A 13,321-nucleotide genomic window follows, 5' to 3' on the forward strand; every position below is an offset into this window, starting at 1 on the left:
AATATCTACATGTAGATGGAGTATGAACCAAATCACATATTTTAGGTTACATGTAAATCCATTTTTGAAATGTCATCATACCTACACCGTCACCACTGGGATCCAATGACAATTCGACTGGAGTGCTCAGGTATTTTAGTAGTGTGCAGGGCGGTGTGCTCAAAGTGCAGCGCAGACCCAGTCTACATTCCTGTGTTGGCGGAGACCTTTCTTGACGGAGCTGTAGCAAAAGTTTTTGCGCCTTTACTGTATGCTAACAATTAATTTTCAAAACCTTTTTTACGCGTCTTCAATCATCCGAATCTTGACAGGAGGAAATGGTATGCCCGCACTTTACATAACTATTTAATTTGTCTCTTTTTGCATTGAAATCCTAAATGCGGTTAGTACATTTTCCCCCATTTTTTGTGTTATTATTCATATTTGCCACCCTCAAGGGCAAATGTAATGTTCATGCAGTCTGAAAATGTGGACCACTCGACGATTTCAGATGTTTCATTTGAAAAAAGTTTTTATTGCCTTATGCATATAGCCTCGGCCATACGTAGGGCCCTACCCCTATCCATTGAATGTATCCATTAGTATGAAAGTTGATACTTTGTTACTACGTTCTTACAAGAATGTAATACAAAAGACAGTAAGTAGCCTACAGTATGAAGATAGGCAGAAACTGCTTCTCCAATAGAAAATCCCCAATCACACTTGTAGGCGATGTCATGGCGACTTCGGCTAGCTAAAGTCATGCGCAGAAATACGTCATGTCAAACCATTGTCTCACATCGAACTGCGCATGTGCGGGCCGCACTCCTTCGATATACAGTATAGTTGTTTTTTAGGAAAATGAACTTTCACGATGTTGGACTAATAACATGTTCAACTACTTAAGACATTGTCTCGAATCTAGGTTGTGCCTTTAGATTTTTTGAAAATTAAGAACTAAGGAATCATTTTTCACTTCTCTCTCTCATTGACTTCTCAAACCCCGGTCTGGTCTGCTTTGTCTGTTTCGCATGCGTTCCCGGAAGTCTTGCGCAGTTGCGCCTCTGGGTTTAGAAACTGTGGTAATACAGTATGCGTGGGAATAATGTATACTGTCTTGTGTCTGAAAGAGCGGAATCGAATGAATCTGTTGAGCCTGTGTGAGGAAGCGGAAAGTGGTATGGTGTGGGCAAAGATAGTGGATAAATTAAGATAGTTCATTCAGGCCTTTTACCATTTAAAAAGGGTAAGTTCCAGTCTACTTTACTGGGTGTCCTAAAGACACCAATGCAATAGCAGCTGATCCTGGTCTACTTAGTTCATTGAACCACAACAACAAAAAACAGCGAGTTGTCTTCCGTCTCTGGTAGGAGGCAGACGCAGCCGATTGAGTCAAATGCTTGACAAACTTTCATGAGGTTTTCAACCTTCAAATGACAAATACATCTGTTAAAATATTAGCTTACTTTACCTGTATTTAGGTAGGAGTCTAGGAAAGTAATGTACTGTGATACAGTAACTTCCTATATATTTTTTTTATTTTTTTATTTCACCTTTATTTAACCAGGTAGGCTAGTTGAGAACAAGTTCTCATTTGTAACTGCACAGAGTTACACATGGAATAAACAAAACATACAGTCAATAATACAGTAGAACAAAATAAAACTAAAAGTCTATATACAGTGAGTGCAAATGAGTTAAGTTAAGGCAATAAATAGGCCATGGTGGCGAAGTAATTACAATATAGCAATTAAACACTGGAATGGTAGATGTGCAGAGGATGAATGTGCAAGTAGAGATACTGGGGTGCAAAGGAACAAGATAAATAAATAAATACAGTATGGGGATGAGGTAGGTAGATAGATGGGCTGTTTACAGATGGGTTATGTAGAGGTGCAGTGATCTGTGAGCTGCTCTGACAGCTGGTGCTTAAAGCTAGTGAGGGAGATAAGAGTCTCCAGCTTCAGAGATTTTTGCAGTTCGTTCCAGTCATTGGCAGCAGAGAACTGAAAGGAAAGACGACCAACGGAGGAATTGGCTTTGGGGGTGACCAGTGAGATATACCTGCTGGAGCGCGTGCTACGAGTGGGCGCTGCTATGGTGACCAGTGAGCTGAGATAAGGTCGGGGCTTTACCGAGCAAAGACTTGTAGATAACCTGTAGCCAGTGGGTTTGGCGACGAGTATGAAGCGAGGGCCAACCAATGAGAGCGTACAGGTCGCAATGGTGGGTAGTGTATGGGGCTTTGGTGACAAAACCGATGGCACTGTGATAGACTGCATCCAGTTTGTTGAGTAGAGTGTTGAAGGCTATTTTATAGATGACATCACCGAAGTCGAGGATCGGTAGGATGGTCAGTTTTACGAGGGTATGTTTGGCAGCATGAGTGAAGGATGCTTTGTTGCGATATAGGAAGCCGATTCTAGATTTAATTTTGGATTGGAGATGCTTAGTGTGAGTCTGGAAGGAGAGTTTACAGTCTAACCAGACACCCAGGTATTTGTAGTTGTCCACGTATTCTAAGTCAGAGACGTCCAGAGTAGTGATGCTGGACGGGCGAGCAGGTGCAGGCAGTGATCGATTGAATAGCATGCATTTAGTTTTACTTGCGTGTAAGAGCAGTTGAAGGCCACGGAAGGAGAGTTGTATTGCATTGAATGTCAGGATTCCAAAAGTGGTGAGTGAAGGAGTCAGGCGCAGAGAGCAGGGTAGTTCAAAAAGGACGTGGATTTAATATTCCAAAATACCAGAGAGATGGTCACGCCACACACACAAGGGCGCGTAAAGTCCCAGTCCAAACAAACAGGACTAAACAGGAAACAGAACCGGGAGGGGCTGTAACTTCCCTCTGGGCAGGTGCCTAGGAGCCTTACTCTGCGCACACACCGAACAGGAGGAGACATAAAGCCTCACGTCCTTAGCTAAGGTGGGACACCAGTATTTACCCCTAAGACCACGCACTCGCAATCCCCGGATGACCTGAAGAGGGTAGTGTGTGAGCCCACCAAATCAAATGATCACGGACACCAAGCGGCACGTACCTGAGGCCGGTCGGACACTGTGAGGGCGCAGGTTCCAACTGCAAAGCCCGCTCGATGTCCGCGTCCACCTCCCATATCACCGGAGCCACCAGCTTAGAAGCTGGAAGGATGGGAGTTGGATCGATGGACCGGTCCTCAGTGTCATAGAGACGGGACAGCGCGTCGGCCTTAGTGTTAAGAGACCCTGGTCGATAAGAGATGGTAAATCTAAATCGAGTAAACAACATGGCCCACCAAGCCTCACGCGGATTCAGTCTCCTCGCCGCCCGGAATATACTCCAGATTGCGGTGGTCAGTCCAGATGAGGAAAGGGTGTTTAGCCCCCTCAAGCCAGTGTCTCCACACCTTCAGGGCTTTTAACATAGCTAGCAACTCCCGGTCCCCCACATCATAGTTCCGCTCCGCCGGATCCAGCTTCTTAGAAAAGAAAGCGCAGGGGCGGAGCTTCGGTGGCGTGCCCGAGCGCTGTGACAGCACGGCTCCAACCCCAGCCTCGGACGCATCCACCTCCACTATGAATGCTAACGAAGGGTCTGGATGCGCCAACACGGGCGCCTCAGTAAACAGCGCCTTCAGCTGGCTGAAAGCTCCATCTGCCTCTGCCGACCACCGTAAACGCACCGGCCCCCCCCTTCAGCAGTGAGGTAATAGGCGCCGCCACTTGGCCAAAACCCCGGGTAAACCTCCGGTAGTAATTGGCAAACCCTAAAAACCGCTGCACCTCCTTTACCGTGGTCGGAGTCGGCCAATTACGCACGGCGTTAACGCGGTCACACTCCATCACCACCCCCGAGGTGGAAATGCGATAACCCAGGAAGGAAACGGCTCGTTTGGAGAACACACATTTCTCAGCCTTGACGTATAGGTCATGCTCCAGCAGTCGCCCAAGTACCTTGCGCACCAGGGAGACATACGCGGCGCGTGTGGCAGAATAGATCAAGATGTCATCAATGTATACCACCATACTCTGCCCGTGCAGGTCCCTGAGAATCTCATCGACAAAGGATTGAAAGACGGCTGGAGCATTCTTTAACCCATACGGCATGACGAGGTACTCATAGTGGCCTGATGTGGTACTAAACGCTGTTTTCCACTCGTCTCCCTCCCGAATACGCACCAGATTATACGCGCTCCTGAGATCCAGTTTTGTGAAAAAACGCGCTCCGTGGAATGATTCCACCGCCGTAGCGATGAGAGGTAGCGGATAACTAAATCCCACTGTGATCGAATTTAGACCTCGATAATCAATGCACGGACGCAGTCCTCCCTCCTTTTTCTTCACAAAAAAGAAACTCGAGGAGACAGATGACATGGAGGGCCGAATGAACCCCTGTCTCAGAGTTTCCGTGACATATGTCTCCATAGCCAACGTCTCCTCCTGAGACAGTGGGTACATGTGACTCCTGGGAAGTGCAGCGTTCTCCTGGAGGTTTATCACGCAATCCCCCCGTCGATGGGGTGGTAATTTGGTCGCCTTTTTTTACAAAATGCGATCGCCAAATCGGCATGTTCTGGGGGGATGCGCACAGTGGAAACCTGGTCTGGACTCTCCACCGACGTGGCACTGATGGAAACTCCTATACACCTACCTGAACACTCCTCTGGCCACCCCTGAAGAGCCCCCTGTCTCCAGGAAATGAGGGGATTGTGACTAGCCAACCAGGGAATCCCCAACACCATTGGAAACGCAGGTGAATCAATAAGGTAGAAACTGATCCACTCCCTATGATTCCCCTGCGTTACCATGTCCAGCGGTATCGTGGCCTCCCTGACCAGCCCTGACCCTAACGGTCGGCTATCTAAGGAGTGCACGGGGAAAGGTGGGTCTATCTGCACTAACGGAATAACCAACTTACGGGCGAGTCCACGATCCATAAAACTCCCAGCTGCGCCTGAATCGACTAGCACCTTATGCTGGAGAGAGGGAAAAAACGCAGGGAAGAAAATAAACTAAAACATGTGACCAACAGGGAGCTCTGGGTGAGTTTGGTGCTACCCCACCTCTTTAAGGAATACCTAGGATAGGATAAAGTAATCCTTCTAACCCCCCCCCCCCCTTAGAGTTAGATGCACTACTGTAAAGTGGTTGTTCCACTGGACATCATAAGGTGAATGCACCAACTTGTAAGTCGCTCTGGATAAGAGCGTCTGCTAAATGACTTAAATGTAAATGTAAATGTACTCATCTGGGGTGGCCGAGAAGTGTTCCGCCTGCCATCTCGACTCCCTGACTGACTCCTCCAGCACCGGTCCGAAGTGTGTCCTCTCCGGCCGCAGTAGGTGCAGGAGGAGCCTCCTCCGCCGGTCCCCCTAGATGCAGCTCCTCCCAACTCCATCGGAGTTGGAGCGGGAGGGCTGGGAGGTGGAACTAACAGGACCCCCTCTGAACGCCCGCGGGCAGCTAGCAGGTTGTCCAGTCGGATCGACATGTCTATAAGCTCGTCGAGGGAGAGTGTAGTGTCCCGACAAGCTAGCTCCCGGCGGACGTCCTCCCGAAGGCTGCATCGGTAGTGGTCCATCAGGGCCCTGTCATTCCACCCCGCACCAGCAGCCAAGGTCCGGAAGTCCAAGGCGAAGTCCTGCGCGCTCCTCGTCTCCTGTCTGAGGTGGAACAGTCGCTCACCCACCGCTCGGCCCTCCTGAGGGTGGTCAAATACGGCCCGAAAACGGCGGGTGAACTCTGGGTAGTGGTCCCGAGCCGAGTCTGGGCCGTTCCATACAGCGTTGGCCCATTCCAGGGCTCTACCCGTCAAACAGGAGATGAGGAGGCTAACACTCTCCTCACCCGAGGGAGTCGGACGAACGGTAGCCAGGTAGAGCTCCAGCTGGAGCAAAAACTCCTGGCACCCAGCCGCCGCTCCATCGTACTCCCTCGGGGGCGCGAGACGCAACGCGCCGGAACCAGACGATGACGTGGGAGGAGTGGGTTGCGTCGTCTGTGGGGGAGCTGGGGTAGATGTCGGGAGAGATCCATGCTTTGGTGCGGGCTTCTGTCAGGATTCCAAAAGTGGTGAGTGAAGGAGTCAGGCGCAGAGAGCAGGGTAGTTCAAAAAGGACGTGGATTTAATATTCCAAAATACCAGAGAGACGGTCACGCCACACACACAAGGGCGCGTAAAGTCCCAGTCCAAACAAACAGGACTAAACAGGATAGGAACAGACACCACAAGAAATGAACGAAACACCACAAACAGAAAAACAAGCCCGCACAAAAGTCGATGGGCCAACTGGGTTTAAATAGCCCACAATCAAACCTAAACACGAAACAGGTGCAACAAATCAGACACAACTAAATGAAACAGAAAAGGTGATCGGTGGCAGCTAGTAGGCCGGCGACGACGACCGCCGAGCGCCGCCCGAATGGGAAGAGGCACCATCTTCAGCGGGATTCGTGACATTGAAGCTCGTCTGGAGGTTAGTTAACACAGTGTCCAAAGAGGGGCCAGAAGTATACAGAATGGTGTCGTCTGCGTAGAGGTGGATCAGAGAATCACCAGCAGCAAGAGCAACATCATTGATGTATACAGAAAAGAGAGTCAGCCCGAGAATTGAACCTTGTGGCACACCCATAGAGACTGCCAGAGGTCCGGACAACAGGCCCTCCGATTTGACACACTGAACTCTATCAGAGAAGTAGTTGGTAAACCAGGCGAGGCAATCATTTGAGAAACCAAGGCTGTCGAGTCTGCCAATAAGAATGTGGTGATTGACAGAGTCGAAAGCCTTAGCCAGGTCGATGAATACGGCTGCACAGTGATGTCTCTTATCAATGGCGGTTATGATGTTATTTAGGACCTTGATCGTGGCTGAGGTGCACCCATGACCAGCTCTGAAACCAGATTGCATAGCGGAGAAGGTACGGTGGGATTCGAAATGGTCGGTAATCTGTTTGTTAACTTGGCTTTCGAAGACCTTAGAAAGACAGGGTAGGATAGATATAGGTCTGTAGCAGTTTGGGTCTAGAGTGTCACCCCCTTTGAAGAGTGTTCACTCCAGACCTGTCTGCCCACTCCAGACCTGTCTGCCCTTGACCAGCACAAACACATCCTGTGGCGTTCTGCATTAGCATCGAATAGCCCCCGTGGTATGCAACTTTCAGGGAAGTTAGGAACAAATATACACAGGCATATGTATATTTGTGTATATTTGTTCCTAACTTCCCTGAAAGTTGCATACCACGGGGGCTATTCGATGCTAATGCAGAACGCCACAGGATGTGTTTGTGCTGGTCAAGGGCAGACAGGTCTGGAGTGAACCAAGGACTATATCTGTTCCTAGTTCTACATTTTTTGAGTGGGGCATGCTTATTTAATAAGATGGTGAGGAAAGCACTTTTAAAGAATAGCCAGGCATCATCTACAGACGGGATGAGGTCAATGTTATTCCAGGATACCCCGGCCAGGTCGATTAGAAAGGCCTGCTCGCAGAAGTGTTTTAGGGAGCGTTTGACAGTGATGAGGGGTGGTCGTTTGGTCGCAGACCCATTACGGATGCAGGCAATGAGGCAGTGATCGCTGAGATCTTGATTGAAAACAGCAGAGGTGTATTTGGAGGGCGAGTTAGTTAGGATGACATCTATGAGGGTGCCCGTGTTTACGGATTTGGGGTTGTACCTGGTAGGTTCATTGATCATTTCTGTGAGATTGAGGGCATCAAGCTTAGATTGTAGGATGGCCGGAGTGTTAAGCATGTCCCAGTTTAGGTCACCTAGTAGCACGAGCTCAGAAGATAGATGGAGGGCAATCAATTCACATATGGTATTGAGGGCACAGCTGGGGGCAGAGGGAGGACTATAGCAAGTGGCAACAGTGAGAGACTTGTTTCTGGAGAGGTGAATTTTTAGAAGTAGAAGCTCGAATTGTTTGGGTACAGACTTGGATAGTAATACAGAACTCTGCAGGCTATCTTTGCAGTAGATTGCAACACCGCCCCCTTTGGCAGATCTATCTTGGCGGAAAATGTTATAGTTAGCGATGGAGATTTCAGGGTTTTTGGTGGTTTTCCTAAGCCAGGATTCAGTTGTGTACATAAATGAAACATGTAGTCTAGTACATAGCCTATGGGCCTATGCATGATACCTTGTGCTTTTTAAAGAACCAGACGTCATCATACAATAAGTTACTTTGTATTCCTGATTTAGGAGTTATATTTATCTTTGTGACTTACTGTGTTATTACACAGCATTTTAGTTTTACATTTTTACAGATGCCATTTAATTTTCAAATGTCAGTTTATTACCACCTTGTGAGAACCTAGAATTCCCTCCCCCTGAGATCCAGTGCCAAGACTTACGAATCTGGACCTGCTGAAACATGTGTCTGGCAGTCTGCCTAAAATATATTCTTTAAACACTTAGGTACAGTTTCCCAGAGTCAGATTAGGCCTAGTTCTGGACAAAAAAAGCACCCTGATTTCAAGTCCAGGACTAGGGTCAATCTGTGTCCGGGAAACTGACTATCAAAGGAATAAATCATTTTTATTTTACCAATTTTAAGTTCAGGATCTTTGGGGATCATTATTTAGTGACATAGTTACTTTAAATTTGGAGCTACCATATTGCTCTCTACTTTTGGAATTACCTTTAAATCCTTGAACCACGTGGTAATGGATATATCTTGATTTTTTCTATATCCGGTTTTGCTTTTCTATCAACTTTTCATTCGGCCTCTTCAGTTTTGACTGTTCTTACTGAGGTGTAAACAACCAGCCAAAGCAGAAAAGATAACCTACACAAATGTTGTTATTAGTAAATCCTAGATGTCAGCATAGTTGAATTCCTTGTGTGTTAATATAGTCCGATTTACAGTATCTGTGTCAGACGGGTTTTGCTGTTTATGTATTTTCCACTTCAGCCAGACGGTTTGAGGAACAGGAAGTAGTCATGCTGTTGTTTTTTGCCAACAGAGAGAGTGTATCTCCATCCACGTGGGTCAGGCGGGAGTTCAGACTGGCAATGCATGCTGGGAACTCTTCTGCTTGGAACACGGTGTGGGGCCTGACGGGGTGTTCAATGAAGAGGACCAGGGGCCTAATTCACGGACTGACCCCTTCAACACCTTTTTCAACACAGGAAGTTCTGGCCGCCATGTTCCCAGGGCCATATTTGTGGACCTGGAGCCAACGGTGGTCGGTAAGCAATGTCATTTGTAACATTTTGTTTCTCTCCACCCATCATTCATGTTTGTGTGTGTGATTGCACATGTGTAGTGTGAATGCATATCCATCCTCATGGGCCAGGCAGGAGTGCTAATTGGGAATGCATGCTGGAACCTGTGCTGGATGGAGCATGGTATCCAAGAGACAAGACCATTGTTGGTGGCGGTGATGACCCCTTTTACACTTTCTTCAATGAGCGTGGCTCAGGAAAGCTTGTACAAAGGGCTGTATTTGTGGACCTAATCAGCTGTAATTGGTAAGTGGTGGTGTAGAATATTGATACAAAGAAGAAGAGATGATAAAATAATTCAATGTTTAATAAATGAGGCGTTTATTAGTGATATACATCCCAAACTTTCACAACAATAACAACTGGGCCAACAACAAAACGATGAATGAATAAAGAAAGCCCACACACAGCATATGCTGCTCCAAAGTACACACAAGTATCCCTTGCCAAGTAATAATGAATAAAATGCAAGGTTACTTCTAATGAGCTGCAGTATGTCTGTTAAGTAGTGTGCATTAAACAAAACACTTACATTACTGTAGCAGTTCTAGAAGTGTTACTACTGCACATTAATAAATACAAAAAATTCAGATTGTTAAAATTGTGAATCTACATTACACTGTGGGTGGATGTAAGTACAGCTTTATAGGCTACATAATATCAATGCACAGGACTGCCAACCAAGAGCAAATCAACAATTAATTGATACTACTGTGTGATAATTTAGGTGACATTTACAGTTGATGTCCTATATTTGTTGATGAGTGATTGTTTTCCCTCCAGATGAGGTCAGGACGGGAATGTACAGGCAGCTCTACCATCCTGAGCAGCTCATCTCTGGAAAGGAGGATGCAGCCAATAACTACGCCCGTGGACACTACACCGTGGGGAAAGAGATCATTGACGGGGTTCTGGAGCGTGTCCGTAAAATGGTAAGTATCACATTAAGACCAGATCTTGGTCATACAGTCAAAGGAAGGATTTGAGTCATAATGTAGTAATAATATAGGCTAAGGCCAATATATATGTGCATCACTGGTGTTGAGTTGGTCAATTGTTTTTCTCCCTAGACTGACCAGTGCACAGGGCTACAAGGATTCCTCATCTTCCACAGCTTCGGAGGAGGCACTGGCTCTGGTTTCACCTCTCTGCTGATGGAGCGCCTGTCTGTTGACTACGGTAAGAAGTCCAAGCTGGAGTTTGCCATCTACCCAGCTCCCCAAGTGTCCACAGCTGTGGTAGAGCCATATAATTCCATTCTGACCACCCACACCACCCTGGATCACTCTGACTGTGCCTTCATGGTGGACAATGAGGCCATCTACGACATCTGTCGCCGCAACCTGGACGTTGAGCGTCCATCCTACACCAACCTCAACAGATTGATCGGTCAGATCGTTTCCTCCATCACTGCCTCCCTACGCTTTGATGGTGCCTTGAATGTAGACCTCACAGAGTTCCAGACCAATTTAGTCCCATTCCCCCGCATTCATTTCCCCCTGGTCACCTACGCGCCCATTATCTCCGCTGAGAAGGCCTACCATGAGCAGCTGACCGTCTCTGAGATCACCACTGCCTGCTTCGAGCCAGCCAATCAGATGGTCAAGTGTGACCCTCGCCATGGCATGTACATAGCCTGCTGTATGCTGTACCGTGGAGATGTGGTGCCCAAAGATGTGAATGCTGCCATTCAAAATATCAAGACCAAACGTTCCATCCAGTTTGTGGATTGGTGCCCCACCGGTTTCAAGGTAAGTAACATGATTGCCTCCTGTATATGGTTTATATTGCATTTTGAGATGAACACCATATTTATTTTGCGGCCTAAGGGGTCATTTGTTTATTTTATTTCTATCTAATCAGGTTGGGATCAACTATCAGCCCCCGACTGCCGTACCTGGAGGTGATCTAGCTAAAGTCCAGAGGGCTGTGTGCATGCTGAGCAACACCACTGCCATTGCTGAAGCCTGGGCCCGTTTGGACCACAAGTTTGACCTCATGTATGCCAAACGTGCCTTTGTGCACTGGTATGTAGGTGAGGGCATGGAGGAGGGAGAGTTCTCTGAGGCCAGAGAAGACCTGGCTTGTCTGGAGAAGGATTATGAAGAGCTGGGCAGAACAAGCACAGACTCTGATGATGATGAAGCGGGTGAGGAATATTAAGAACCAAATAACCATGATGTCCAATCTGTCTATTAAAAATGTAATATTCTGTCTTTGTATTCTTTCTTCTTGTAACAATATATTGTTGTATCTTCCTACCCTGAACGAAAACACCTGAAGTTGTATAAACCGTATGTACAGCCAGATGCACTTTTTGTGGTTTATTAACGCCTTGTTAAATCGGTAAGTTCCAAAGTGCCATGTTTTGCAATTGCAATAGTTTTCAGCTTCTGAATAAAATCGGTCTTGAGTACAACATTGCACAAGATATTTTTTTCTCTGCATATTTCTTTGAAATTCATGATGATTAGCATGTTACAGCTAGGGCCAAACTCAACCAGGAGTAGATTGGAGAACCTTACCCACGTTCTGTTGTCATGTTCTGTTTCAGTAATAATGTATTGAGGATTTATATTTAGTTTACTAACAGTATATTATGAGTCTATAGATGTATAAATATTGTATAATGATGTAATAAACAGTTGTAACCCATTGCTGGTTGCAATCAGTGAGCTGATGACTGTTGCTACTGGGCTATGGTCTCTGGATCATTATTGTGGAGCGCATCGATATAATTTGTGACTAGCCTCAAACTGTTACATATCAAAACTCATCAATGCTCGCCCACTGCAAAGCAGATACATCCAATCAAAATACTCCCATCGGGGCTATTTAAAGAACAAGTTCCGGCAGCGGTGAAGGTGTCACCTGAAAATATCCCTCCGCGATAATAAACAGTAGCCAGTGAGGATACAATGGAAATCATTTTCAAGAATGAATACTCTGAAATCATAATATTTTACCAATCAACATGGTGCACAATTACGTATATTCAACTTGCCAATAAGACGATGTTTTGTTAGGCGAACAATATTTGACACTATAATGAAGCTGCTGGTTTGGATGTAGCATAGGCTTCAAATGCACTGTGTGCTACAGTACTTCACTGAGCACATCAGTCGGGTGCATTCAATATTGTGACTTAATAATAGGCCTCTACATAGCCTATATATGTGTCATTACAATTTAGTTTTAAAAAATTGATTAGAGTCTGACTAAAGAAAGTAGTAATTCATGCGTAGTTTATACTCCATCTTTTCCAACATAATTCTGTGTAAATTACACTAAATTCAACACGACAATGGTGTGTCAAAACAAACGGGAATTTGTATATTTACATATTCATGTATGTATATGATTAACAATTAAAATATTTAGGAATCATTTTAGAAATATATTGGTGCAATCGACAATAATCACAATCCATGTAATAAAAGCCTATAATTTATATTGATTTACAATGTTTAACATGCAGTAGGATTGATGTCTAAGGTCAGAGAATGAGTTTGCAAACATAAGAGGTTTTAGAAAAATTACATGGTATCTACTTTTTTAGGCGGACGTAGTCACTGCCTTAGAACATTCATTTCACTGTGTGTGTATGTGTGTTTGGCTGAGCTGCCTCGTATTGTTGATCCCGATTGACTTCGAGAGACCCTGACATTGGAAAATTAGAAGGATATACCTCCGGACAGACCATAAGATAAGGTGACACACTGTGACCAGGCTACCTGTGTTGTCTGAGCTCTTAGATTGGACCAAGACCATGACCCAGCCTCGGCCGGACGAGTTCAAGCCGCCTCAGGAGTGCCCAGTCTTCGAACCAAGCTGGGAGGAATTTGCCGATCCTTTTGCTTATATAAATAAGATCCGTCCAATTGCGGAAAAAACGGGTATTTGTAAGGTCCGCCCGCCTCCGGTAAGTGTGGTCGAGATGCTGAATGGTTTAACAGATTCTTTAAAACCGTTTTAACAAAACTGACAACCACAAACACGGGGGTTAAAGGGACCTTTTCAACATGGCGGATGAAGGTTCTGCTGATTCTTTTGTATCATTAATATGTTTATATAGCTAGCTAACTACATAATCAAGCTGGTTTTAATATCTAACGTTAGTTACCTGACCAACTGA

General features: G+C 46.0%; 2 protein-coding genes across 10 annotated transcripts in view; both read left to right on the forward strand.

Moving 5' to 3' along the window:
- The first annotated feature begins 140 nt into the window (after window positions 1–140).
- On the forward strand, window positions 141–11,605 carry LOC139542427 (tubulin alpha chain). 4 transcript variants are annotated; one of them, XM_071347846.1, is made up of 6 exons: window positions 1,073–1,225; window positions 8,925–9,150; window positions 9,258–9,432; window positions 9,970–10,118; window positions 10,257–10,937; window positions 11,050–11,605. In XM_071347846.1, the coding sequence occupies exons 4-6, from the start codon at window positions 9,987–9,989 to the stop codon at window positions 11,347–11,349; spliced, it is 1,113 nt and encodes a 370-aa protein (XP_071203947.1). In that variant the 5' UTR covers window positions 1,073–1,225; window positions 8,925–9,150; window positions 9,258–9,432; window positions 9,970–9,986; the 3' UTR covers window positions 11,350–11,605. The 4 variants fall into 4 exon arrangements, with proteins under 4 accessions (XP_071203945.1, XP_071203944.1, XP_071203946.1 ...); XM_071347844.1 differs by lacking the exons at window positions 1,073–1,225; window positions 9,258–9,432 and adding an exon at window positions 141–320; XM_071347843.1 differs by lacking the exons at window positions 1,073–1,225; window positions 9,258–9,432 and adding an exon at window positions 874–1,061.
- Window positions 11,606–12,768: 1,163 nt separating this feature from the next.
- The window catches only part of LOC139542425 (lysine-specific demethylase 5B-B-like), a 41,459-nt gene continuing 40,906 nt past the window's right edge, over window positions 12,769–13,321 (forward strand). For all 6 annotated transcript variants that reach the window (XM_071347837.1, XM_071347838.1, XM_071347840.1 and 3 more), the window contains exon 1: window positions 12,769–13,108. In XM_071347837.1, the coding sequence (XP_071203938.1) occupies window positions 12,956–13,108 (153 nt within the window). In that variant the 5' untranslated portion in view covers window positions 12,769–12,955. The remainder of the gene's footprint in view (window positions 13,109–13,321) is intronic.

The sequence above is a fragment of the Salvelinus alpinus genome, chromosome 17 (genome assembly GCF_045679555.1).
Source record: "Salvelinus alpinus chromosome 17, SLU_Salpinus.1, whole genome shotgun sequence".
Taxonomy (NCBI): domain Eukaryota; kingdom Metazoa; phylum Chordata; class Actinopteri; order Salmoniformes; family Salmonidae; genus Salvelinus; species Salvelinus alpinus.

Bases quoted from the DNA above. Each gene is read 5' to 3' on its own strand.
- LOC139542427 (XM_071347843.1), top strand. From the start codon at position 1,011: ATGCGTTCCCGGAAGTCTTGCGCAGTTGCGCCTCTGGGTTTAGAAACT. The intron at 1,062-8,924 runs GTAATACAGTAT...TTTTGCCAACAG, and splicing joins CTCTGGGTTTAGAAACTGTG to AGAGAGTGTATCTCCATCCA. The intron at 10,119-10,256 runs GTAAGTATCACA...TTTTCTCCCTAG, and splicing joins TGGAGCGTGTCCGTAAAATG to ACTGACCAGTGCACAGGGCT.